This window comes from Phyllostomus discolor, chromosome 14 (assembly GCF_004126475.2).
Source record: "Phyllostomus discolor isolate MPI-MPIP mPhyDis1 chromosome 14, mPhyDis1.pri.v3, whole genome shotgun sequence".
Classification (NCBI taxonomy): Eukaryota; Metazoa; Chordata; class Mammalia; order Chiroptera; family Phyllostomidae; genus Phyllostomus; species Phyllostomus discolor.
The window spans coordinates 25,668,929-25,693,069 of NC_040916.2; the positions used below are offsets into that span (position 1 = coordinate 25,668,929).

The 24,141-nt window shown below is 63.6% G+C and overlaps 1 protein-coding gene across 3 annotated transcripts in view; it reads left to right on the plus strand.

Annotated features, from left to right (window-relative positions):
- RXRG (retinoid X receptor gamma) overlaps positions 1 to 24,141 on the plus strand; it is a 99,840-nt gene that overhangs the window by 62,418 nt on the left and 13,281 nt on the right. The window contains exon 1 of one of the 3 annotated variants that reach the window (XM_028530642.2): positions 14,719 to 15,205. The exons of the other annotated variants lie outside the window; for them this stretch is intronic. Within the exon in view, the coding sequence (XP_028386443.2) occupies positions 15,157 to 15,205 (49 nt within the window). The 5' untranslated portion in view covers positions 14,719 to 15,156. Of the gene's footprint in view, positions 1 to 14,718; positions 15,206 to 24,141 lie in introns of those variants that run through there. 3 annotated transcript variants of the gene reach the window in all.

A 24,141-nucleotide genomic window follows, 5' to 3' on the forward strand; every position in this document is an offset into this window, starting at 1 on the left:
TCACATGGCCGGATGTCCTCCCAGGACTCCGTGCGGTCGGCACTTAGGGCCCACGAGCCAAACACTTGGGGGACATCAGCCGAGGGAAGGGTGCCTGCGGCGGGCGCTGGCCTCTGCCGTCCCCTGCTGCGGCAGGTCTCCGCAAGGTTGGCAGCCCCCTCCCTGGGTGCACGCCCGGCCTGAGCCTTCGCCCCTCCTGTCTGTCCGGCCCCACGGCCTGTCCTTGCCGGGCCGGCTCCGGGGCCGAGGACGCCGACTCCAGCCGTCCTGCCCACTGGGCACGCTTCCCCAGCCGGGTCCGGGCCCTGGGCTGTGCCGGGCTCGCCTTCCGTGAAGAAGAGGGTCTGGGTGTTCCCTAGCCCGAGGAGGCGCTCAGCTCCTGGCTTCCAGGGATGGGCGTGGGGCTCAAAGGAGGGCCGGCTGAAAGCGGCGAACCCATGGTCGGTGCTCCAAGTCCCCTAGGTCCTTCTTCTCCAGCACGAGGGGGAACAAGCTCCCGGGGGGGCAGGTGCCCGTTGCGGCGATGGAAGGGCCGCCGGCACAGTCCCTCGTCTCTCGGGGGCTCGGTTTCCCGACGCCTCGCAGACCGCGGGCGACGGAGACAGGGATGACCGGTGGCAGGGAGCACGGCCACAGGCCCGCTCCAGTCCTCCCCTCGATCCTGGGGGGCGACATGCTTTCGCCAGCACCTGGCCTGCAGGGGCGAGGTGGCAATTGGGGGGGGGCAGGAGGGAGCCGGGTGGGGGGCTGGGGAGCTGATGGGGTTTCTATGTTCTTTCTTCCCGTGAGCAGTTCGGGCTGAGGGTGCACCTGGGGCCCCTTCAGTTCAGGGGAGGAGGCCCCGGAGGGGCTGGGCCTCCAGTCTGGGTGGGCGGGGGCAGCGGGCGCTCGGTGCGCGTGGGGAAAGCAGATGGAGTGTATTTGTCTTCCCAGCCGGTGGGCAGGTCCGGCCTGTCACTCACATTGGAGTGCGGGGAGAGGCAGAGCGACCACCGCCAAGTGGCACCTCAGGTCCGTGGTGGCTCACCTGCCGTGCAGGTGTCAGGGAGGTGGCTGGAACCCCAGGTCAGTCCGGCGGCTGAAGGGTCTCCATGGAGCGGTTCAGGCCGTGACTGTAAGCGCGCATGGGGTGGTGGGCTGTGTGCTGCGATCACTTGGACTCGTGGGGCGCACCGACCGCTTCCAGGGCGCCCGGTGTTCTGGAGGCGTCCGAGGGAGCCTCTGCTCCCCTCCCCCGCTCCCCTCCCTCCTCTCTGTGCCCCTCCTCCCTCCTCTCTGCACCCCCCTCCCTTCCCGAGGCTTCCTGCTCCACAGCAGAGCAGCCTTCTCACCCCGGGCCGGCCGGCGGGGCTGCAGGCTCCACGTCACGGCCGCTCGATCTCCAAGCAAAGTGCGGCTTCCCGCGTCTTCACACCCCTGTGTGCACACACACACACACACACACACACGGCCTCTGTGCTCCACAGTGTGCTCTCACTGCACCCCAGCAGCAGAGACAAGGGCCCACTATAGTCCCGCGAGACCCCAGGGCAGGGAGGCCGCCGCCGGTCCCGCCAGAGACATTGTCCCCATTGAGGCTGCTCCCCGGCGCCCGGCAGCTCACAATCCCAACCTTTGTGGCCGCCGAAGAATCGGGGCCTGTGCCCGTCCCCTCGGACCCCACCCTGCGGGCCCCCAAAGGTCAAGGGCGGTGATGTCACGGAACAGCCTGTGGCCAGGGGGCCCGTCCTCCCAAGACACGCTGGAAACAGCTGGTGGACAGACACCCTGTCCCCACACCGCCCGGCCTCCAGCAGCCCCAGCGCCGGCCCTGGGGCCTGTCTCCCGCTTGGAGGCGCGGCCCTGGGGCCGGACCCACGGAGAGCACGCGGCGGCGTCTAGTCTCGTCTCTGCCCTCCTGGTGTCCACCTGGTGGTCAGTGGGGACTGAGCCCGCTGGACCTTAGCCCCCTCCCCTGAAACTCTGTAGCCACCACACACACCCAGACAGACAGACACACCATCTCTGTGTGCTGTCAGCCGAGTCCCGGCCCAGACCCCCTGGAAGGCACCGGACGTGCCCTTAGCTGGAGTCGGCACCCACTGCCCTGGAGCCGGGGCCCAGAACTCCGGGCAACAGAGGGGGATCGCAGAGAAAGTAACAAAATGGAAATGAAAGTGGCGTTTACCGAGCACCACCGTGTGTCTGGGAACCTCCTGCATGTCACTCCCGGGAGGAGGGTCTCGGCCCCCCCGGAAGGAGCTGCCTGGGGCCTCTGAGTGCTGTAGGGGCAGAGGAGGCAGGGGCCGGGGCAGACCCCTGCGCAGCGGGTCCGCAGCCAGGACTCTGACTGGGCGCTGGGCCCCTCTGCCCCCTCTAAGCCGTCCGGAGGCTTAGGGACCCTGGCAGGCGACTCCGGAAGGCAGGGGTCTGTGTGTGAGTGTGTGTTTGTGTGTGAGTGTGTCTGTGTGACTGTGTGTCCCTGTGGTGGTGTGTGCCTGGGAGGGTGTGTGAGTGTGTGTGCCTGTACGTGCGTCTCTGAGTGTGTACATGCGTGTCTGTGTTTTGTCTCTGTGCACGTGTGTGTGTGTGTGTGCGCGCGCACCTGTGAGTGTGTGTCCGTGTGTGACGGTTTAAGGACCCGGGGCCCTGGTGATGGGCGGGCCACTGCCCCGAGTGGCACTTCCCTGCGGCGGCTTCCTGCCAGATGCATGCGCCCTCTCCTGCAGGAGTCCGGCCTTCCGACCTCGCTCTGCCCGAGGCCTCGCTGTAGCTCCAGCCCCGGCCAGCCCTCTGCTGCCACCATGGGGAAGAGTCCTGGCTCCCAGCCCGTCCCGACCCTCCACCCCGTCCCCCACTTTGTGGTCCCGCTCGCCTCGCCCCCACCCTTGCCACTCGCAGCTCACCCCCGGCCTGAGACGCTGAGCGCTGGGACCCCAGCCTTTGCACGGAGAGCCCTTCTCCTGACAGATCGCTCCCCCAACTCTTGGGGGTGACCTCCTATGGTCTCCTGAGTCCCGCCGTGCGACACCCCAGTAACCTGACCGCACTGACTTCCCCCACGCTGTGCACAGCCAGCCTCGCCTTCCGAGCGCGGCCGGGGCTGCGTCTCCGAGAGGCCCCCGTGTCGGAGGCGTGGCGGTCAGCTGGGCGGGAGACAGAGGCTGGGAGACCAGCTGTCCAGGCAGCGTGGCGGTGGACACGGGCCTGCGGGGGCCGGGGTGGGGGCTCGGCAGGTGGAGACGGCCAGTGTGGGCCTGAGTGTGACTCTGGGGTCAGACAGCGGAGGCCCGCGCCCGCCCGAGGCAGTTTCGGGGTTCTGCCTGCGGCGGGGACTTTTCTAGAAGACCTTCCGAAGACCCTTTCAACCCTGTCACCGGTCCCGTTCTAGCTGTGGCGTTCTCCGGGCGGCTCAGAAGACAGAGGCTCCAAAAATAGACAGCCTCATTATTACCGAGGAAATTTCTTTCCGCCTACAGAGTTCTCCGAGCGTCAGAGGAGGAGGAGGGCTGAGCGCGTGCTGAAGGTTTTGGGGGGCAGGGGTGTGCTGAGCGGTGAGGAGGGTGCAGAGAGTGTGAGACCCAGGGCGTGAGGCGCGGCTAGGGCGACGACGCACCCACTGACCGCCCGAGGGACGGGAGACCTTTCCGGACGCACAAGGAGGTGCCTGTGGGACATTACAACGATCGTGACTCCACGGAGCTGTCGTCCCAGCTGCAGGGGGGACGGGACGGCGGGGGGCAGGGACTGCGCCCCTGTCCCTGCCTGGGTGCCATGCCCACGTGCTCCCTGTGGCGGCTGGGTGCACAGCCTCTCGCCCCGACGTGCTTCACGCTCTTGAAAGCCGCCCTGTGCAGCTGAGAAGGGCACGCCGGTGACCGAGGGTCTGGAAAGTAATTCGGAGGAGCTGGCCCTGGGGGGCTGTGCCAAGGGGGTGCTCAGAGAACCCAGGTTTCCTTTTTATTTTATTTTAGTTATTTTTAGAGAGAGGTGGAGGGAGAAAGAGAGGGAGAGAAACATCAGTGTGGGGTTGCCTCTTGTGCGCCCCCTACTGGGAACCTGGCCCACAACCCAGGCATGTGCCCTGACCGGGAATCGAACCGGCAACCCTTTGGTTTGCATGCCGACGCTCAACCCACTGAGCCACACCAGCCAGGGTGGGAATCCAGGTTTTCGGCTCCAGCTGCAGAGCTTTTTCAAGGTGGTGAAGATCCAGGTTTTGTCGGTTTGCTGGTTTGTTGGTGTGCTTTGAGGTTTCCAAGCTGCTTGCCTCATGAAATAAAACGTGTGGAGGAGGGGCGGTGGTCTGCGATGCACACAGCGAGGTCGAACCTGTCGGAGGACCAGAGAATGTCCCTGTTCACAGTATGTAAATTCTTCTCTCCCTGTGCATGTAGCAGGTGACAGGAAAAGGCAAAGGAGAACTTGTAAACTAGCGAGAGGCACGCAGAACAGACTGGAAATCACCTTCAAAGCCCGTGACCAGCTCCCCGCTGTCCCATGTCTGCTGTGTCCCAGCCCGGAGACCAGTTCTGAAAAAAAAATACCCAAAGCTCCTTGAAACTCACAGAAAATGCTGAAGGGACCGATAGCTTGTCACTCCCTTTCCCTGCAGGCATGTTCGAGCTTAACAAATGGACGAAGAGAAATCTAGGTTTTCCTAAAAACCAAAGAAGTAGAAAACAAAAAACCTAGCCACCCACGATGCACCGTTCCAACTGCCCCCGCACCCTGGTAGCCCAGGGCCCCCTCAGTTTTGGAGGCCACACCCGCCTCTTGGTCACACCCACGTGGGTCAGTCCTGGCAGCGGGGGGACGTCTGTGCAGCTGACACACACAGGGACAGTCTCGGGCACCTGGCCTCCGAGGCACCTGCTCTTTCACGGGAGGAGCCCGGGCCGCGTGATGACCGAAGACCCGGGAGGGACCGGTTGTCGCGGCGCCTCGGTGGTCACCGGGGACCCACAGGAGGTTAGAAGAAAGCAAGCAAGGCTAAGACAGCGAGGGACCCCTGGGAGAGGAAACTCTTCTAATAACAGATCATAACAGCGCCTGTGAACAGTGTCCTTCTGGCCGAGAAGACCCAAAGCGCTCACAGCGGGCTGGGGGCCCAGAGCTCCGGCATCCGACGCCGAGGCAGAAGCTGACGGGGACGGGGCCCCCGGTCCAGGGCCCGGACCTCAGAGGGACTCTCGAGGCCGGAACCCCCTTCCTGGCCCGTCTCCGTGGCTCCGTCACGCCGACAACCTGCCCCGTCCTCAGACAGACAGCTGCTGTTTTCAGAAGACAGTGGCCTTGGGTGGTTCGGACATCAGCCTTCAGCGCCTCTAACATTTTTATGTAGTTATTGATTTTTTGGAGACAGAGAGAGAGGGGAGGAGCAAGGGACGGGGAGCAGGTCGAGAGAGAGAGAGAGAGAGAGAGAGAGAGAGAGTCGTCCCAGGCAGCGATGCACACATGGGTTGATTCTTGCATGCGCCCTGACTGGGGATGGACCGCGCAACCTTGGCTCGTGGGGATGACGCTCTAACCAGCTGAGCCCCCCCCACCCCCCCATAGTTTGGACTCTACGCGCAGCAAGGACTCGCCCTCTCTCCCCGCCGGCAGGACTCACGGCGAACCTCACGGCGAACCTCGTCAACCCAGAGGGAGGCCATGCCGCCGAACAGCCCCAAGGGGGTTCTGAGCGTCAGCCCCAGCTGAGTCCGAGGAAACACGCACGTGTCTGATTTTTTTTGCAAATTCACAACCCGGTTTTATCCAGAGTTTTGTTCGCGCTTCTACCTTGAAAACGAACAGACAAACAAGGCTTTGGACCTCCCCACTGGAGTCAGGGTGGGGGGGGGGGGGGCTAAGCTGCATTAGCAGCAGGAAAGCTGGAGCGTTGAGGAGCCCCTCCAGGTGAGGGGGGGCCCAGACAGAAGGGTCCCCCCGCCCCCAGGCAGGACCCAGGATGCTGCCGGCAGGTTCCCTGCGGGGCTGTGTCTGTCTCCTGCATGGTTCCCCGCCCCTCCCCCATCCGCAGGCTCCCTCCCCTTCCCCGAGTAATGCCCGTTACCATAGCACCCGGGCCTCCGCCAGATGAAGACACCTCTGATCTCTTTATTGGTGAGCCCGCGGCCGCTGCCGGGAGTCCGTGGAGAGGCTCGGAGACTTGTCGGGGGGGCCAGGACGGCTCTGTCAGGGCGGAGGGCGTGGCCCTCACGCCGGGGGTCGTGGGCGGCTTCCGGGGACTGAGACCCCCAGGCACATCTCCTCTGCCGCCGTGCGCTCGGAGTGGCCTCGAGTGCTGCCCCGTGCCACACCGAGCAGGGCGCTCCCAGGCCCACCCACGCCTCCTCTCGGCCCTCCCAGTGTCGCCCTGGGCTCCGCGTGCTCCCTGTAGAGGCCGAGGACGCTGGGGGGGACGGTCTGGGGGCCCGAGTGCTCAGGGCCACGTGGTTGTTACTCAGAGGCCACGCTGGGCTTCCCAGCGGACCCTCCGGCGACACCACGGCCGCACCCGTCATCACAGACACACAGACAGAGGGACGGGCACGCAGAGAATTCTGTGCCTCACACGGGACGGGTGCTCAGTCCTGGTTTGTTCATCCGTTGGACTAAACGTGTCTGCTTTTGAGTCACGTGTGGCGTCACGGACTCCCAGCACCGCCGCCCCAGCACACAAACCCTTCCCCTCCCTCCCCCTGCGCCCTCCCTCCTCCCCTCCCCTCCCCTCCCCTCCTCTCTGGGCACCTCCTGTGGACACGGCCCTGCGGGGGGTGCCGGGCGGCCGGGCAGGGAGGGGGGGGGGGGGGGGTGGCGTCAGCCCCCCACGCACGGAGGCTGGGATTTGGCGTCGGACAGGCTGCATCCCTAAATATCTGGGCCCCGGCTGGGCCGGCTGGTGTGTCCGAAATGCCAGCGGAGAGCTCTGTGCTCCTTCAGAAATAGCGAGGGGTCCCTCACAGCTGCTCCCACAAGGAGTCGCGGGCAGCCTGAGAGCTCCGGGCACTGCTTTCCGAGGCCCCCGCCTCCCCTTCCCCCACCCAATCCTCCAGCTCTGCCCCTCTCCCTGCGGACCCGGATGCCTCTGGCGGGTGGTGCCTCTCCACCAGGCCCTCCGCGTGCGAACCCTCGAAGCTGGTCCTCGTCTCCTGGGCCCGCTTTCTCCTCACGAAGACTTTCCAAGACCCGTCGCCGCGGGCCAGCACCCACCGGCCACCACGCTCAGCCCCTTGTCCAGAACCTTCCCCTCACCAGCGCCTGGCCTCCTGCTTGCCAGGGACGGAGATATGGGCAGTTCAGGGGCTGTGGCCCCAAGGTCAAGTGTGCTGGCTCCTAGTGTGGCTCCTAAGCTTGACCGCCCTGGGGACCCCGGTCAGGCTGTAGTGAGAGGTGAATGCCTCCTCCCAGAGCAACCAGGAGGCATGTTCTGACCCCCACGGTCCCGACATGGGGGGTCCAGGCAGGACCTGGACATCTCTGTGTTCAGCAAGCCCCCCCCGAGGAGGCTGAGATGCACGGTGCCCCGGCCTTTTGAGCCCCCCTGCTGCAGGTGGGGGGGCCTGTCTCAGACCCCGGCTCCCTCTGCTGCTGCTGCTTCTCTGTGAGCCGTGGCCGGTGCCGGCCCGCTGGTCCCGGTGTCTCTCCTGCGGCCAACGTAACACACTGCAGGGAAATCTCTCAGTCTCCATCGGACCTCAGTAAATGCACATCCCGTCCTCACGACCTTCCTGGAGCCGCCCCGGCCCCGCCTCTGACCACCTGCGTCTCCACTTTTAGGTGTTTCTGTTCATTTTGGCACCTGGGCCCAGTCACCCAGATGCTGCTGTGAAAGCCACTCTCACTTAGCTGTTTCCAAAGTGAAGTGCTTTCTGGCCTTTTGGGGTGCGCTACCTGGACAGGGGGTGGCTGCGTAGTGCCTGGCTTTGTGCCGTGAGGCCGGATACCAGGACGGCTCTCCCTGCAGGAGAGGACACTGCGCAGCGGGCACATCCTCACGTCCGCGGAGCAACCTCCTTTCTGCCCGCAGCCCCCTTGGGTTTGGCTTTCAGCGCAATCTCACAGCTGTTGATACAGAGGCTGGAAAAGCGCTGTGTCGACGGCCAGGTGTTCCAGGCGCGGGAAATGTCACGTCTGCGGTTCAGAGAATCGCAGGGACTTTCTACGGTCGGGTGCCCGGGAGCAGACCCGGGCGGTGTGGCCGGTGTCCTCGGTGGCTTCCGCACGCTTTGCTCAGGGGGTCTTTGCGACAAAGGGGGACAAAGCGTGGCCTTCACTAGCCCACGGAGCCCCTGCCCAGGACCCAGTCAAACAGAGGGGACACCTGCCGTGCGGTAAATATAGCTCACAAGTGCAGAGGCCCGGACTGCGCTGAGGTTAGCGCCTGGGGTCCTGTGTCCCTCTCGGCCCCGCCCTCCTCAGCTGCCAGCGGGATAATCTGCCTCCGGCAGGCGCTGGGGGTATATTTAGAGCCTTCCCCCCACCCTGCCCCCCCGCCCCGATGGAGTGGGACCTGAAAATAGATCGCTTGGACTGTGTGCAAGTGGGTCGCGGCCTCAGCTCCCCACCTGCGTCCAGCCGGCGGCCAGCTCGGCGAACGTGTGTCCAGCAGCGTCCCGGGGACAGTGGCCCGGACTTGGGGGCTGGGCTGTACGCCAGCATCGCTTCCTCCGCCCTCGGGGACTCGCACAGGCCTCCCTGAGGTCGAGCGGCGGCACCCACCTCTTTGGCTGGGGCGCCTTGGACCTGGACCCAGTCTGGAGGAGAGCATTCGCATGGCTGGCCTCTCTCTGGAAGGGACCAGGCTGTCCCTCGAGGCTCGGCCCTGCCCGTCCCTCAGTGGGTCACGGTGGCCCTGCACCCTGAGAGCGCCCATGGGCTCTGAGGTGGTGGCTGAGTGGTCATGTGACGTTTAAGGTCGTTGTGGTTTACCCTTGAACTCATCCCGGCACAGCGAGGGGGAAGCCAGCCCCGTTCCTGGCTGTAGTCCCAGCGTCCACTTGGTCACTCGGTCAGCATTTAAGGAACAGGCCCGCTGCCTGTGAAGCGCACGCTGGATCCTTCGACAAGGCAGAGGGAATAAGCGGTTGTCCCTACCCTCGAGAAAAACATCCCGGTGCGGCGGTGACCAGTGATGACACTGGGCTGTCCAAGAAGTCCGTTTCGTTTTTCCCTAAACTAAAAGACACATTTTTCATTTTGACCAACAACCTGATTGATTTGGATCATTTGAGCGTGTGGTAGAACGTAGACTATTCTCAACTAATGTCTTGATTCGATCGCTGTCAATGTCAGCCGGTCCGCCCGGCCGTGGGGTACCGTCCAGAGAGAAATCTCCAGCACGAGACTCCACAAACCGCGTCTGACACGTCCCATCGGTCACGGCACCTTCTCCATGCATGGCGCCAATTTTTTTGGGGGGGGGTGTTTCAGTTGTGTTTTGCCTTTCTTCAAATAAAAACGCATACTTCCATCTTCCATATTTTCTTCCATCTTCAGTATTAAAGTGGCTACCCGGCGGCTGGCCTCCCTCCCCGCCGCGTCTCCCGCAGGCAAGAGCTCCTGGGGTTCACGAGCGGAGCCCCGACTGTGAGCGCGGGCAGATGCACCCAGAGGGTCTCGTGGGTCCCTGGGGATCACCCTGGGAAGCGGTTTCTCGTGTTTGGCTTCTTGTCGTGGGAAGGCTCTCCTTCCTGAAGGCGGCAGCCCCCCAGATCTCCACCTTAGAATCCCATGGGGTTCCTTGACCTCTTCCGGAACCCAGACCCCCCGCCGCCCGCCCAGCTGAGTCACCTCCGGAGGGGACAAAGGCCTCTGCTGTTTGGCAGACAAGCCTGGGGGCGGGTCCCCTAGGGCGGAGCCACCGGTGACGCTGCTCCGACACACATGTTGCCAGCCGCAGAGCCACGCTTGGCGGCACCTTGCATGCGGAGCAGGTGCCTTTGGACACGCCGTGGGCCTCTCGGGGACGGCCCCCGTTTCCTGAGGGCAGGGGCCGTTCTCGTGGAAGTCCCCGGGAATGCTTCCCGAACTGTCCCCGTCTCCGAGGGCCTCGGCCCCCCAGACGGACCCGCTGTGCTGCCGCCGGGGAGGGGCCCGTGACGCCACGGGGAGGGGCCGTGGGCGTGGCCCCTGGGCCGTGCACCGTGCAGGCACCAGGGGACTCCGCGTCCTCTTGGACTGGTGGTGGACGATGCCGGCATCCTCAGCGAGCTTCTCCCCCATCGGTCTCACCCTCAGGACTCCGTTCTGCGTCAGACCCCGGGGTGAAGGCTGCCGGGGCAGCAAAGATGCCGCCGGCCCAGGGCCCCCCCGCCCCCTGGGGTTTGCTGTCCAGGGAGGGCTCTCAGGGGGTGTTTGTGGTGACAGTACATGGAGGGACGTGTGGAGGGGCCCGGGCACGGCCCCAGCGCAGACCGAGGGGCCTGGGGGAGAGAGAGGGTGCTTCCATCGGCGGTGCCCTGCCGGCCCCAGGGGACGGGCCTTGGGGACCGAGTCTCGCTGGGCAGCGAGCGGAAGGGAGGGAGGGAGGCTCTCCTGGGCAGACGAGCAGGTTGGACTCGGGCGTGAGGACTCGGCCGTGGTGAGGACGGGTCGGTGCCCGGGTGTCAGCTGTGGGAAACGGCACGTCACCCGTGACGGGGCCGGGGAGCGAGGTTCCCCTCAGCCCGGGTTGGTGGGGCAGGCTGAGCCCCGGCTCGAGGCCGAGACCACAGCTCGGGGGGCTCCCGGGGCCACACCTTCTGAAGGCGAGGCCTGCACGTCCCTCCCGCATGCCCCCCAGCCTCTCGAGTGCACTGGGCTCCCTCCCCGGGGCTGTGCGACCCTCTGCGTCCGGGCCGGGCCCTCTCTCCCCGGGCTCAGCCCTCCTCACCCTCAGACCCCAGGGTCACTGTCACCTCCCGTGAGGAGCCTGCCCTGGCCCTTCCTTCACCCAAGACTCCCTGTTCTGGTGTCTCATCCCGGGCCACCCCCCTCCCCCACCCCTGTGGTTTCCCTTGGTCGCCCTCATCCCGGTCTGAACTGACATTCTGAGTCGGAGCCGGTGGGCTTGCCTCCGCTCTCCACCGCCGGACCAAGCACGGCCCTGTGGTCGGGGACCCCTCAAGTCTGCTCCCTCAGTCTGTCCCCCGAGACCGGCACGCACAGAGGTCCCCTAAGTGTTGGCTGAATGATAATTGAATAAATGCGTGCCACACCAAAAAAAAAAACAACCCACAGAGACCACCCACACACATGTAACAGAAACACATTATCAATAAGAGAAGGGTCCTTGTTTGAGCGGAGGCTCCTTGGCTGAGACCCAGAGCTGGGTTTGCGCGGCCGGTTCTGTCACTTCTGCGCTGAGGGAGACGGAGAACTGAGGTCGAACTTGTAGAGTGGCTGTGTGTCCCCCTCCCTGGGCTCCTGGCCGTGGGTCTCAAACCCCTCCTTGGTGATACTGGGAAATACGGTCTGTCCCGCGGAACTTGAATAAATACGGTCTGTGCCACGAAACTTGAATACTGGGGGAGACCCACCAGAACCGTACATGCTGTTGCACACACACATATGAATATTAACCTGGACCAACAGTGGGGAGATATTTGCATCTGAATTTTCCATCTCATGCCCGCCGGCAAGAATCACATAACGTGACTTTGTGTTTTCATTCCCGTTTGCTGCAAAGGACTGTTTTCCGTCACCACCGGGCAAAAGCCAAGGAACTAGGCCCCGGACACGACCGGCGGTGAAGCCGGGCTCTCATTGCCGGGCTGGACGGCGGACACCGGGCCGACGCGGAGCCCGACTCCCCGGCGAGGACGCGAGGCCCGGGCGGCTCCAGTGAGAGCAGGGCGTGTCGTCAGGGAGGACCGGGCCTCCCAGGACCCCGCTCCGCGTCCTGCCGACCGAATCTGCTAATTCCCACTCTGAGCCCCGAGCGTCTGGCCGTGTGTCTGACGCCCGCGTGAGGACTCCGGGACAGCTGGAGACGCCGGAGTGGCGGGGCCGGCGGGGCCGGCGGGGCTGTCTGGGAAGGGCTTAGGAGAGGATCAGGTTGTTATGCCAACAGTGGTCCGGGACAAGACACGGTGGTGCCATGCAAAACACGCGGATTAAACACAAAAGCCACGTTCCTATTTCTTGCCGTTCGGGCCAAGTTCATGGGCTGTGAAGGGGTGATAAACCATATGGAAGGCATCACAAGGGAAGCTTTGGTAGAAGCATACCAAGCATTTTCTATTTAAAAAAATATTGACTGACCACTTACTAGTGTTTCTACATGTACTAGCATGTACATGGGAGAACGTACATGTACTAGCATGGATGTGGGAGAACAGTTTCTGTGTGACACAGGCGGACAAGGTCAATGGCGTGAGCAGTGAACCAGAAGGCGGGATGAACAAACCGTGCTCCCACCGTGAGCAAGGTCTCCAGGCCGGAAGGGGCCGCCCGAGAAAGGGGAGCGAAGAGCAAGAACGTGCTCCTTCCTGTGTCTGTGCAGAAGGAGAACCTCGCAGCATGAAGCAAACAAAGGCCCCGAACCCACCCAAAACAAAACTCGTGCGGTGTTATCACTGCGCCTCGAGAGCAGAGCAAAGCCCAGAGACCCCAGTGAGGTCGGGGCGTGGGTGGGTGTTTCCCTGGAGAGTGCGTGAGCGGCCACACTGTGGGCGCGGGGCCGGGCGGAGCTGTGGGCACGTGGGCCCGGCGGCGGCCGCCCCAGGGCGCTCGCCAGGGAGGTCGGTCACTCGGGAGGCCTCCCCACGCCAGGCCGAGGAGTCTGGCCCTGGTTCTGCGAAGAGGGCACCTACCCCAGCGAAAGCGGCACGGCAGATGCCGCCTCCAACCTCCGCGTGAGGGTCCACATGATGCTGACCTTGGGCAAGGCTCTGGGCAGACTTAGGGAGGACGGTTGGGAGGGCTTGGAAGACCCCGGCCAGCGGCCAAGCGCGCTGGAGCCACTTGCTGCCTCCCCCGCCGGGCGTAGGACGGAAAACACGGCTTGTGCTTCAGTGAGGACTGTTTCCGAGGCCCCCGGGGAGAAGGCAGACCACCGTGGAGTCCGTTTACTGTGTGTCCCGTGTGGTCCAGGTGGTTAGCGTGTGCAGACGCACTTGACCCTCATGACGAGCCCCTGTGGTTGCGGCGGCCCAGGGGACGCGGCCACTCGCCGGTGTGGTGCGGTGGTGAGCTGCGGAGCCGGGCCTCGGCCCCGCGCAGCTGGCTCTGCGTGGGTGCTGTCTCTGCAGGGCCACCCTCTCCGGGCCGCGCCTCTGGAAGTTGGGGGGACAGAGGGTCCGCCGCACTCGTGAAGGGGCGTTCTGATGGGGGCCGTGCGACGTCCTTGCTATGCCCTTGGCAACATTTTTGTCCACGAGTTGGATTACAGGTGGAAAAGAGTTCACTGGACTGTCAGAAGCTCTGAGTGGAGGGAGGAATAAGAAATACACTGGACAGAAGGAGCTGTACCCCAAAGACCTGGGGGGGCAGGTGGACCCCGATTTCTTTGCAGAGGAATGTGGGGAGGGGGTGCATGGGGACCCCGGGTTGACTGTCTGAGAACGGGGCGGAGAATGTGCAGAAAAGAGGCAGAACCTGGGGGGGGGCGGTTGTGGGGCTACTTTTATGTGAGTTTCCACGTGGGGCCGATGCTCCTGGCTGTCTTCCCGCCCGTGTCCTCAGTTTTTGTCCTGGGTTCTCCTCGCGCGGGGTCTTGATCTTCTCCCCTGGGGCTCAGCTCCCTGGCTCTCTCTGTCCTTGGCTGTATCAGGAGAAGCCCAGGTCCTTGTTCCAGCCCCTCAGGGCTCAGCCCCTGGGGGGGGGGGTGCTGATGGCACCCCCATTGCCCTGCCCACGCACACCAGTGGGGGAAGATTTGCACCCTGCCTGGAGTATCGCGGCCGTGAGAGCAGCTCTGTAAATTAAAGTCCGCCCAAAGAGAGAGGACAGGGCGCGAATGCATCGGACACTCGCGGTTCATGGCATGACGGTGAGGGGTGAGCGTGCTTAGAGACCCGGCGCCGCGGGCCTGGGGATCTGTGTCTGAGTTTGCTGAAGACCCCCTGGTGACGACCCCCACAGGCTTCTCTTGCGTGGCCCCAGGAAGTTGCCTAGAATCTGTGGGCTGAAGCTCTTGGGAGAAGGGGCAGACGCAGCTCAATAAAGAGCTTTTTCATGGTCAGAACTGTCCAGAAGTGGGAGGGTAGAGGAGTGAGCTCCCCGTTGTTGGAGGTATTCAAGTGTACACTAAGCAGCAGCTTGTCAGAATAGCAGTGTCACAGACCCAGACATCCAAGGGGAACGTGGACTCTGATCTGTGGGTCGGTTCCACCTGGGAGAATGTCTATGTCAGGGAGGACCCTGGGGTGCTTTGCCAGGGGGACGCGGGTGAGGCCGCTGGCCCGGGGAAGGTCAGCGAGGGACCCTTGCATGGGGCCAGCATGCCCTCCCCGCCTGTGAGGTGGGCCCGGCCCCCAGCGGCCCTGGTCAGCCTTGCCCTCTGAGAGCCACGTGCCTCTGGCCGGTGCAGGAGTGCCCACCGGACCCCGGGGCTGCTCCATTGTCGCTTCCGTCGCTGGGGATCTGTCCGTCCTCCCCTCCAAGTCCCCACCTCCCACGGCCGGCCTCAGATCCAGTAGCAAGAGTGTCGGACAGAGGGCAGCTGGAGCGAGAAAATGCATTTTAATAAAACCGCATTGATTTCTGTGGGCGCGCGTCCAGGGACAGGCACCTGGACGGCCCGCCATCCCCGGCCCCTCCCCCGCTCCCCTGACCTCCGGCGGGGCGGTCACACATCGATCGGCTTCCCAGATAATAGATCCCGCCGCCGGCGGGGACCTCAGGGGACCGCAGGGCGCTGGAAGAGCCGCGCGCACGCGGCAGCCCAGCCCCGAGTTAATCAAACTAGCAACAGGATCTCGGGCGGCGGCGGCGGCGGCGGCGGCGTTATGCGTGATTACTGACAGGCACCAGCTGCCGCGGTCGCCGCCGGCTCCAGCGCGCTATGCGGCCGCCCGGATCGAGAGGCGGATTCCTGGCCCGCCCGGGAGGGCCGGCCCAGCCCGCGCCCCCGGCCGCGGGGCGGCGATGACCACTCTCGGTCGCCCGCGCTGAAGGGCGGTGGGGGCCGTGCCTGGGGCCCGGGCCGCGGGCTCCGGAGCCGCCCGCCCGCCCGCCCGCCCGCAGAGGGCGAGGAGCCGAAGAGGAGACATGTACGGGAATTATTCGCACTTCATGAAGTTCCCCACCGGCTTCGGCGGTGAGCGCGGCACCATCTGGACCGTCTGTCTGCCTGGGGGAGGGGGGGCACACGGCGGTGGCGGGCCGGGGGGGGGGGCAAGCGAGCGGGGTTAGTGTTGCATCTCGTCTGTGGACCTGCGTGTGCAGGGTGTGTGCGAGGGAGTGTGCCGGTCGGTGCAGGGGGCAGGGGAGCGGCGCCGGGAGGGCAGAGCCCGGGCCGGATGCGGGGCATTCCGGGCAGCGAGCGAGTCGGGACACCTGCGACAGGGCTGGGACGAGACATCGTTGCAGCCGGCCGGGCCGGCGAGTTTGTGTGGGCGTGAAAGTGCGGAGTTCACGGCGAGTGACGGGGGCTGCGGCTCACCCCGCTGAGGGTCCCCCGGCCGCTCCCCGAGGAGGGCACGGCTGTCGCATTCAGGAGCAGATTGCCCCAGAATTGGGATTTTTAAAAAGCAAATGTAACGCTTTCGTTTGCCACCTTGCTTTCCTTCCCGCTGGCTTCCCTTTTGATTTGCTAATGGCCTTGGTCCCCTCCCCCGCTGGCCCCGAACCCAGTGCTGCGGCAGGGGCAGGGGCAGGGGCAGGGGTCAGTGCCTTCACGCCCACCGAGGGTCCGCGCTGGCCGCAGCTCCGTCGGGAGCTGCGCAGGGGGCGGCCCCCACCCCCCGGCACACGCGCTCCCAGGTCCCCGGATTCAGGGACGGTCGCCCAGCCAACAGCTGACCGGCTGGCCTCCCCCTGGGCAGCTGGTGCTTCTGGGAGCCCTGCCGTTCCTGTCCTGGCGGGCAGGGCAGAGCAGACATTCTTGTCAAGTTTGCGGAGACGCCCCCGCCCGCCTGACCTCCCGTGTGTGCCGGCGGCTTGGAGCACAGCGGGCGGGAAACCCGCGGGGCCAGGCGCGCAGTGAGCTGCGCTGCGTGGGGACTCCCAGGCTGGGGGGGTCCTGCGCCGGGGGAGGGTGTTAGGTCAGGGGACGTGCTCGTTCCTTCAGGGCCACGGGGGCGCCGTGGGGAGCCGAGCGTGGGGCTGGGCACTCGGGGTGCAGGTGTGGCTGAGACGAGGGCTTCGCCCCTCGGGTAAGGTGGGCTCGTCCCGCGGACGGCACGTGGAAATCCGTGCAGGCTGCGGCCTGGACGCAGGGGGTGGGGGCTGTGGGCACGTTCCCGAAAGTGGCGGCACTCAGGCTGCGGGGGCCCGTCTTGGGACACGGCCGGTGAGGGCGGTGGCCGACCCTGTGAGCCGGGCACCGCATGTCCGGTCTGTAGCCCCGCAGCCAGGTCCGGGGGGTGAGAGGCCATCTCAGCTCCCATCTGCGCCCCACTCACTGCCCTGTCCCCTTTGCCCTCTGAGTTCAGGTGGCAAAGTTCAGGCTTCCCCCTCAGATTCTCGGGGTCCCCACGGTCTGGGAGGCTCCGGCTCCACGAATGCCAAGGAGACCCTCGGGGACAGCTGGGGTGCACAGGAGGGTTGAAGGTGGGGAGACCCGAGGAGGGAGCTGAGGCACAGGCTGGGGAGGGCAGGCCGAGTCCGACACTCGGGGGGCTGCCAGGCGGTGTCATGGGATTCGGGCATGCTGGGGCCTTCAGGGGCATGTCAGACCCCTCACTGTGCGGGCGCGTCAGCAGGGGTCCCAGGGATAGCACGGACTAGTTCAAGATCGGGGGGGGGGGCATTGAGAGGGGGAGCCCTTTCAGAGAGCCCCGACTCTGATACCGGCCTCCTTCCAGTCTGGTGTAGGCCAGAGCAGGACGGGACGAAGGGAGAGAGGGGGAGGAAGAGGGGGAAGAAGGAGGGACAAAGTTTGGTTTCCAGTTTTTCACCGACCAGCTGTGTGACCCTAGGAAAGACACCGCACCTCTCTGAGCCCTGGTGTCTTCGTCTGTAAAGTGGGGTTCATAGCCCCCTTCCCACTGTTGTGAACACTCCAGGTGCCGATGCCGAGAAGGCGGCGCCTGTCCCGTCGTCCGTGTGCTGGGCTCTCGATAAAAAAAAAGGAACACATTTGCCCCCTCCACGTCCCTTCGGTTCCAATGTTCCAGGTGATTGCAAAACCCAACATTCCCATGGAAAGGCGATTCAGGAGTCTGGGGGGGCGTGAAATGAAACCCCTGGAGACCCGCAGATTTTGGCTGGTCTGGAGGCGAGCCTCGCTGTTCGGTTTGGGGTGAGAGGCCGCCTGGAAGGGGGGAGGCTGGTCCGCAGAGGGGAGGGAGGGGCGTGTCCAGGCCGGTCCCCGGAGCCGGTCCCTGGAGGCGGCTTTGCCTGCTCGGTGCTGGGAGAGGAGAACGTCGTTTCGTTTCGTTGTGCAGCTGCTTGCTGTGCTGGCCTGGGCCCGGTGAGAGGGGCCCCGACTCTGAGGCTGACTCCAGGGCCCCGTCGGCCGGAGGTCTGTGGGGGGACCTGCCATGGAGGCGGGACCACAGGGACAGGAGCCCCTGGGGGCCAGAGACGGTGTCCCCTGCAGCCTCTCACCGCCTGCGCCCCAGGGTGGCGGGCTGGCGGCCCTCCTGGACCCACTGGGGGTGTCTTCCTGCCCCTTCGGCCGTCAGCAGGTGGAGCCTCAGGGGCCCCGGGGACGAGTGGGGGGACCGCCAGGGGCCCAGCCTCGCCCCCGGGGGAAACACACCTGGGACTCACATCCAGGGCTGCGCTCACCCACCAGCTGCCAGACCACCCAGGCCTCAGTGAGTAAGCCGCTGGTCAGATGGGCCGAAGGGTGGTGACCGGCTGGGCGGCCGTGGCCCCACACAGGGCCCGCTGTCCCCACTCTGGCTCTGCCCTGGGACCAGGAGGAAACCCTCCCCCTCACCGCCAGGGCCCGGCTGTCCCAGCTGCTCGGGAAGAGCCCCATTTGCCAGGACAAGCCAGCTGCCGCCTCTCGGAGGACGGCAGACACAGCCCGTCGTCCCCGGTGCAGCTCTGTGCTGACCCTCAGGGTCCAGAGGCCTCAGGGAGAGGGGCCCCTTCTCGCGCTGCCCCTGCGAGTTCTTGCGCAGCTCAGCTCACTGAAGCCTCCAGGCAGCCCCCGCGTGGGCGCCAGGGCCGGGGTGATCTCGGCCGCCTGCAGGGGCAGGTGCGGGCTGTGCCGGGGGCGGCCGGTGTCCAAGGCCCTGGAGCGGGAGGGGCTCAGCCAAGGGTTGGAAGCACGTGGCAGGCTGCACAGCCCGCTCCGCTGAGCTGCGTCCCGGGGCCTCTCTGCGCCTGGGCCCGGCTCTGGGTGCTGCAGGAGGGCACCCCCCACCCCGCCCAGGGCTCATGAGCTCCCGCAGCCTCAGCCCCACCCCTGCTGCAGACTCCCGGCCTGCCCTTCCAGGGGGAGAACGGGACAGCTGAGCAGTCGCTCCGGGGCCATGGTGAGCCCCAGAGAGTCATTGGTGGCTCCTTCTGGGGGCCTCCTGATTTGCAGAGTCTGACCCCGGCCATCTGGGGGACAGTCCTTTCCCCCCGAGAGTGGACCCAGGGGAGGGCTGAGTTGGAGACGCTTGTGTGTGTGTGGGCAACACGACGGGGTGTGTGGGTGTGGTAGATGCATGTGCGTGTGGTGTGGATGTGTGTGCAAGCATGTAAGTGTGTGAGTGTGTGTGCATCGTGTGTGCGCGTGCATGCCAGAGCATGGTTTTCTCTCTGCGCACGTGTGGGTGGCCGAGGGGAGCCCCAGTCCTGTAAGTGGTCAGGAGTGAGGGCTTCCGCAGGGAGGAGCAATGATGCGTGAGATCTAGGGAGGAGACGTTTAGCATAAACTAGTTTCTGAAATATTTGCAATCTGACCGAGAGAGAGAGAGAGAGAGAGAGCGTGCACAGCACAGCAAGTGGGGGAGAGGCCGAGGGCTGCCCGCCTCCCGCTGCCCCTCGCTCTGGAGCCGGAGGGTCCGCGGAGACTCAGCCAGCAGACCACGGGCCGGGACGTCCCGAGCTCCCTGAGCAGCCTGGTCGTTCTCCCTGTCAGTGGAAGCAGGGCACGCAGAGGCCCGGGGGTGCAGTCTGTTCTCCGGGACGCCCGGGCCTGCGGGGCTCTCCCGGGACCAGGCGGTCCCGGTGTGGCGGTGCTCACAGAGTGGGAAGAGCCCCCCGTGTTTGCCAGGGACCGACGACGGGCCGGACCCTTTTCCAAGGCTGTGTGGCAGGTGCCACCGGCGCCCGTGACGGGGGCAGCTGCCCTCACCCCTGCCCCCTTCACCGGGCAGTGTCCAGCCTCAGGGGCGCCCTTGCTCCGCGCCCCTCCCGGCTCACTAGGGGCCTCGCGCTCTCCTTCTCTCCAGCACAAGTACCTGCAGTGAATGGAATGAGGGAAACACTGGGCGGAGGGCGAGGGGACTGGCCCCTGGGGGTCCTAGTCAACACAGGCCCGGGTTTTCCAGGTGGCCCCACTTTGTTCTAATGCGTGGGGCCCCGTGTGCCCTCCTGGGACAGGGATGGGCAAACTTTTCCTCTCCAGGGCGGGAGAGCAAACACCCTGGTCTTGGCCAGCGACGGGGCCGCTGCCTCAATGCTCGGGTCTGTCCTAGCGGCAGAGCTGCTGTCGTCAGCGCACAAAACCGTGTCACCTCGGGCACGGGGCTCGCTGCCTCTGGGCACGTTGCCAGCCCCCAGGGGGTCCTTCTGGAGACGAGTATTCCCCTTGCTGGTTTTCCTCCCTCCGGTGCCCGCTGATCCCCAGTGCTGGCTCTCCCCTGACTTTTTCCTGTCCCGGAGCCGAATCTTCACAGCTAGACCGAGGGTCCTGCGGGTCACCTGGCCCCTCAGTCACAGAGGAGGACCCTCGGGAAACAGGCATGGCTTGCCCAGGACCAGTAGCTATTTGTGGTCTTCACACTGGCCGCCCCCCCCAGCTCCCCAGGGGCCACCTCTGGCAGAGGAAGGAGAGAGGGGTCTAAGCCACAGAGAGCTTCCCCCCACCCTTAGGTGAAACAACTCTACACACCCGAGCGGGGGCCCTGGTTAACCGCACGCACGGTGTGGGGAGTCAATAAAATACAGGCGGAGAATCATGAACCCACAGCCGAGGTAGTTCCCTTCCCCGTTTCAGAACGGCCGGAGCGCGCGGCGGCAAGTTCAGCGAGAATGTCGCTGGCAGGTGTTTCCCGGGGGAGGTCGTCTGGTCGGAAAGCGTCGGGCTGTGTGCTCGGAGGGGCCGCCAAAGTGAGGCGAGCCAGACAGGGATTCCACCGCAGTTCCTGAAAATTCCACGTTGAAAAGCCTCCCCGCTCTCTCCGGAGACCTGGCGGGAAGAGAGCCGGGACCCGGGGCCTCCAACCCGTGACGGACAGGACACCCAGGCGGCTTTGTCTCAGGCCGGGGCTGAGCGGGGGCGAGGGAGACAGCACGAGCTTCAAGTTCAAGAGCAGCTCAGCCCCCAGAGAGGATTTCGGAATCCCACATCTGAACGTAACACATGGAAAGGCTTGTGACCTTTCATTCCAAAAGCACTTGCAAGAAGGCAGAGTGGCGGCAGAGGACGCACCCAATAAATATGTGGGATGTTTCCACCGCTCTGGGGAAGGTGCCGGTTAGTCAGCTCGCCATTCCCCTGCAGGGAGCTGCGAACTAATTACAAAGTCTCCAGCCTGCAGGGAGCTGAGAACTAGTTACAAAGTCTCCAGTCTGCAGGACGTGTGGAGAGCAGTCACCTCTGGGAATGCTCCTTAGGGCTCAGTTGGGTGAACGGGTCCGAGGTACGCAGGTCTGAACCTGAGGACGAATGCGGCTGTGTGTGTGACCCAAGGGTAATGCTGGAGTGGACAGACGTCGGCCACTGTATAGAATTTTTAAACTTATTGACTTCAGAGACAGGAGAGAGACAGACACAGAGAGAGACAGAGGAGAGAGAATACAGAGAGAAACATCAGTTTGCTGTCCCGCTTACTGATGCATTCACTGGTTGAGTCTTGTATGGGCCCCGACAGGGATCGAACCTGCACTTTGGTGCATGGGGACAACGCTCTAACCGCTTGGCACCCAGCCAAGTCCTCCTTCACTATTTTAGGATGAGGGCAGTCTTCAGGAGCCGGCCCATGGTCAGAGGCTCCGGAGAGGAGGGCCTCTGGCTGCCAAGCGCAGGGAGACGGAAAGGGAGGGAGGTCTCGGATTCAGGAGCCGGCTGTGGACACAGGTGGCGTCCGGGGACCCCAGGAACAAGGCGGGCGGCGCCCTCAGCACACGCCCGAAACACTCTCTGGCATTCATCTTGAAGGGCCGGCTGCTACGGGGCATATAGTTTTGAAATGGTTTAAAGGGACAGGGCTGTTTCCTATGTAGGGATGCCCCTTGTCTGCCTGTGCCTCTCACGTGTTAGGGACAGTGTCACACCCACCTGTCCCATCCAGGTTCAAAATTGGGTTCTGGGCGGGGGGCGGGGGGGGGTGCCAGCCAAAGGCCATGAGTCGCACACAGAAACGTGGCCGGACATTGTGCTGACCTGGACTCAGAGCCCCGGCCCACGGGCGTTCACAGCAGGCCCTGGGGAAGGCTCGCTCTAACCTTCTGGGCCTGGTTCCTACCTTCGTGGGGACGGTTCCGGACTTACTGACCACACCGACTGGTCTGAAGTGTGAATGAAGTGACCGTGGCCTTCAGCAGGGACCGCCATCTCCGCCGTGCCCGGCATGGACTTGGTGCATAGTAAATGCTCAACAAATATATATATGTATATTTTTACTGAACCAGATGATTCGGAAAATAGCAGCATGGCGTTAGAAGGCGTCGTGGGCTTGGAAGGCAGTGGCACTCAGGGGGTGAAATGAGCTTGAACTTGGGATCGGGAAGACCCAGGGTCTCTGCTCCGTGTGGCTTCGAGCAAATCGGCCGCCTCCCCGGAGTTATTTTCTCTTCTATACAATGAGGTGGTGCTTCAAGTCTCAAAAGCCTGCTTTCCCACCTGAAGCAATATGGCCTTATTAATTTATGACGTAATTAACTTGGAAGGGCGATGAAATTGTCATCGTATGAACAGGTTTGTATTTGCTCACTCACCAAAAAATAAATAAAAATAAATCCCCGAAAGGTTGGCTAAGCAAATAAGATCTCAGAAGTGTTGAGCCTGTTTAAATTGCATCTGTTTTCAAGCAATTTAGGAAGCACGGTAGGAGCGTCATTAGCATATTAACGGGGTGTTAATTACAAAGGAGTCTTTTAGAGCAGATTTTATAAAATCCCCACTTAATAACCATTAGCTCGCGGTACTTGAAACACAAACTCTTCACGTGTGTTACTTAGAAGTAATAAAATTGTAATTTAAAAGTAATCTGCCAACTTGTCATGAATTTAGATGGATTTTTCTCTCAATTGATCCAGATGAGTGAGGTTTTGCTATAATTATATATAATGTTGGTGATAATGAGGCCGATTATCAATCTTTGCCTGCTTTTCACTCTCTCCATCATTCCAGGTTTCAGGGGAGGCGGAGGTGTGCAGGGGAAGGGAAGGGGGACCCCACCCTCTCTTCCCGGCACTGGGAGCCGTGGCCCCACCCCCACCCGCACCCGCCCGGGCAGCCGGCCAGGCCTCCTCTGGGGAATGGGAGCTGCCCCCGTGGGCTCTGAACGGCTGGCCGCCTGGTGGTCAGTGTTGCACGCGAGGGTTAGCCCATCCGCCACTCTGCGTCCTCCTGTTCCCGCCCGTGGCCTGGGGGTGGAGCTTGGGGCACAGGGAGGGTCTTCCTTCCTTCGTGGTCCCATGGAGGGGCTGCCCTTGGAAGAGGTGGCCTGCGCCTCCGCTGCCCGCACCCTGGGGCTCCTGTGTCTCGGGTCCTGGCGTCCTGGCTCTGCAGGCATGTACTCAAGCACAGCTCTGTGGCCAGGCCAGCCCTCCCTGTCCAAGCTCAGGGGTGGGGGGAGCTGTGCAGCTCAGACATCCGTGTGAAAGCGCCCTTGGAAATGCAGAGGACCATCTGAACATTAAAAAAGTGGGTTACAGCGCCCTGGCCCCTGCGGAAGAAGGGGGGAGGGGGCTGGGCTGAGCGGGGAGCCCTGAGGAGGGAACCAAAGCTGGGAAGGAATTGTGGTGAGGGGCTGGGCCAGGACGGGGAGGGTGGTCGTCAGAAAGTGCCAGGTCAGAGTCCGGAGAGGGGCCCCGGTTGGCTGGGAGAGGGAGGAGGGGGGCCGAAATCTGGTGGGGGGGGTCAAGAGGGAGCAGCGGGAGTCAGCCCCTTCTCCCCACGGGGGTGAGTTGGTGGGTGCTCTGCGTGCAGTGGGTCTTTGAAATGCATTTTCCCACTTGCCTATGGAGATTCACAAAAATTTAAAAGAACGCTTTTTCTAAATGAAAAATGTTTTATAGTGACTGTATATGTACCAAGAAAACTATAACTTAGGGGGTTTTTTTGCATATTTTAGGATCATTTGTTTCTTTTTCTAACTTTTGCAAAGTTTGCAGCTTACACCTCACAGAGCAGGGTATTTCAAGTCACATAAGACAAACTGGAGCAACCCTGTTTTAAAGACTTTCCCTCCTCATTTCTAGGTTGTTAATGTATCAGGAAGAAACAACGAAATGTTGCATAGGCTTTTCCTGAAAAGCTCGACATGCTTTGTCCAGATTTCTGCTTCCCCCAAGAAATGTCTTTTGCAGATTTAAAAAGAAGGGGCCGCCCAGACAGTCAGTACCTGGCGGGACTGGGATTAGAACCCGCACCTGGTGCTTTTCCCTGAGAACCACACTCCAGCAGTATCGTTTGTCAGCATTCCCCCTCGAGCAGGCCATATAATTCTCTGTCCCAGCCTCACGTTTGTGGGTACGAAACGCGACCATGTACCTAAGGAGTTTAGAGCCATGTCCAGTGGACCGTGGTTGCTCGCCGAACATTAGCTGCTGCTGCTGCTGCTCGGGGAGGAGGTGACAGGACAGGGCCTTCAGGCGGCAGGGCCCAGCCGACCGCGCGGAGCGGCCTGTCTGCGTGTTGCAGGGCGAGGCTGTGGACTTCCCCGAGCGCCGGAGCACAGGCGGGGTGTGAGGATGGCC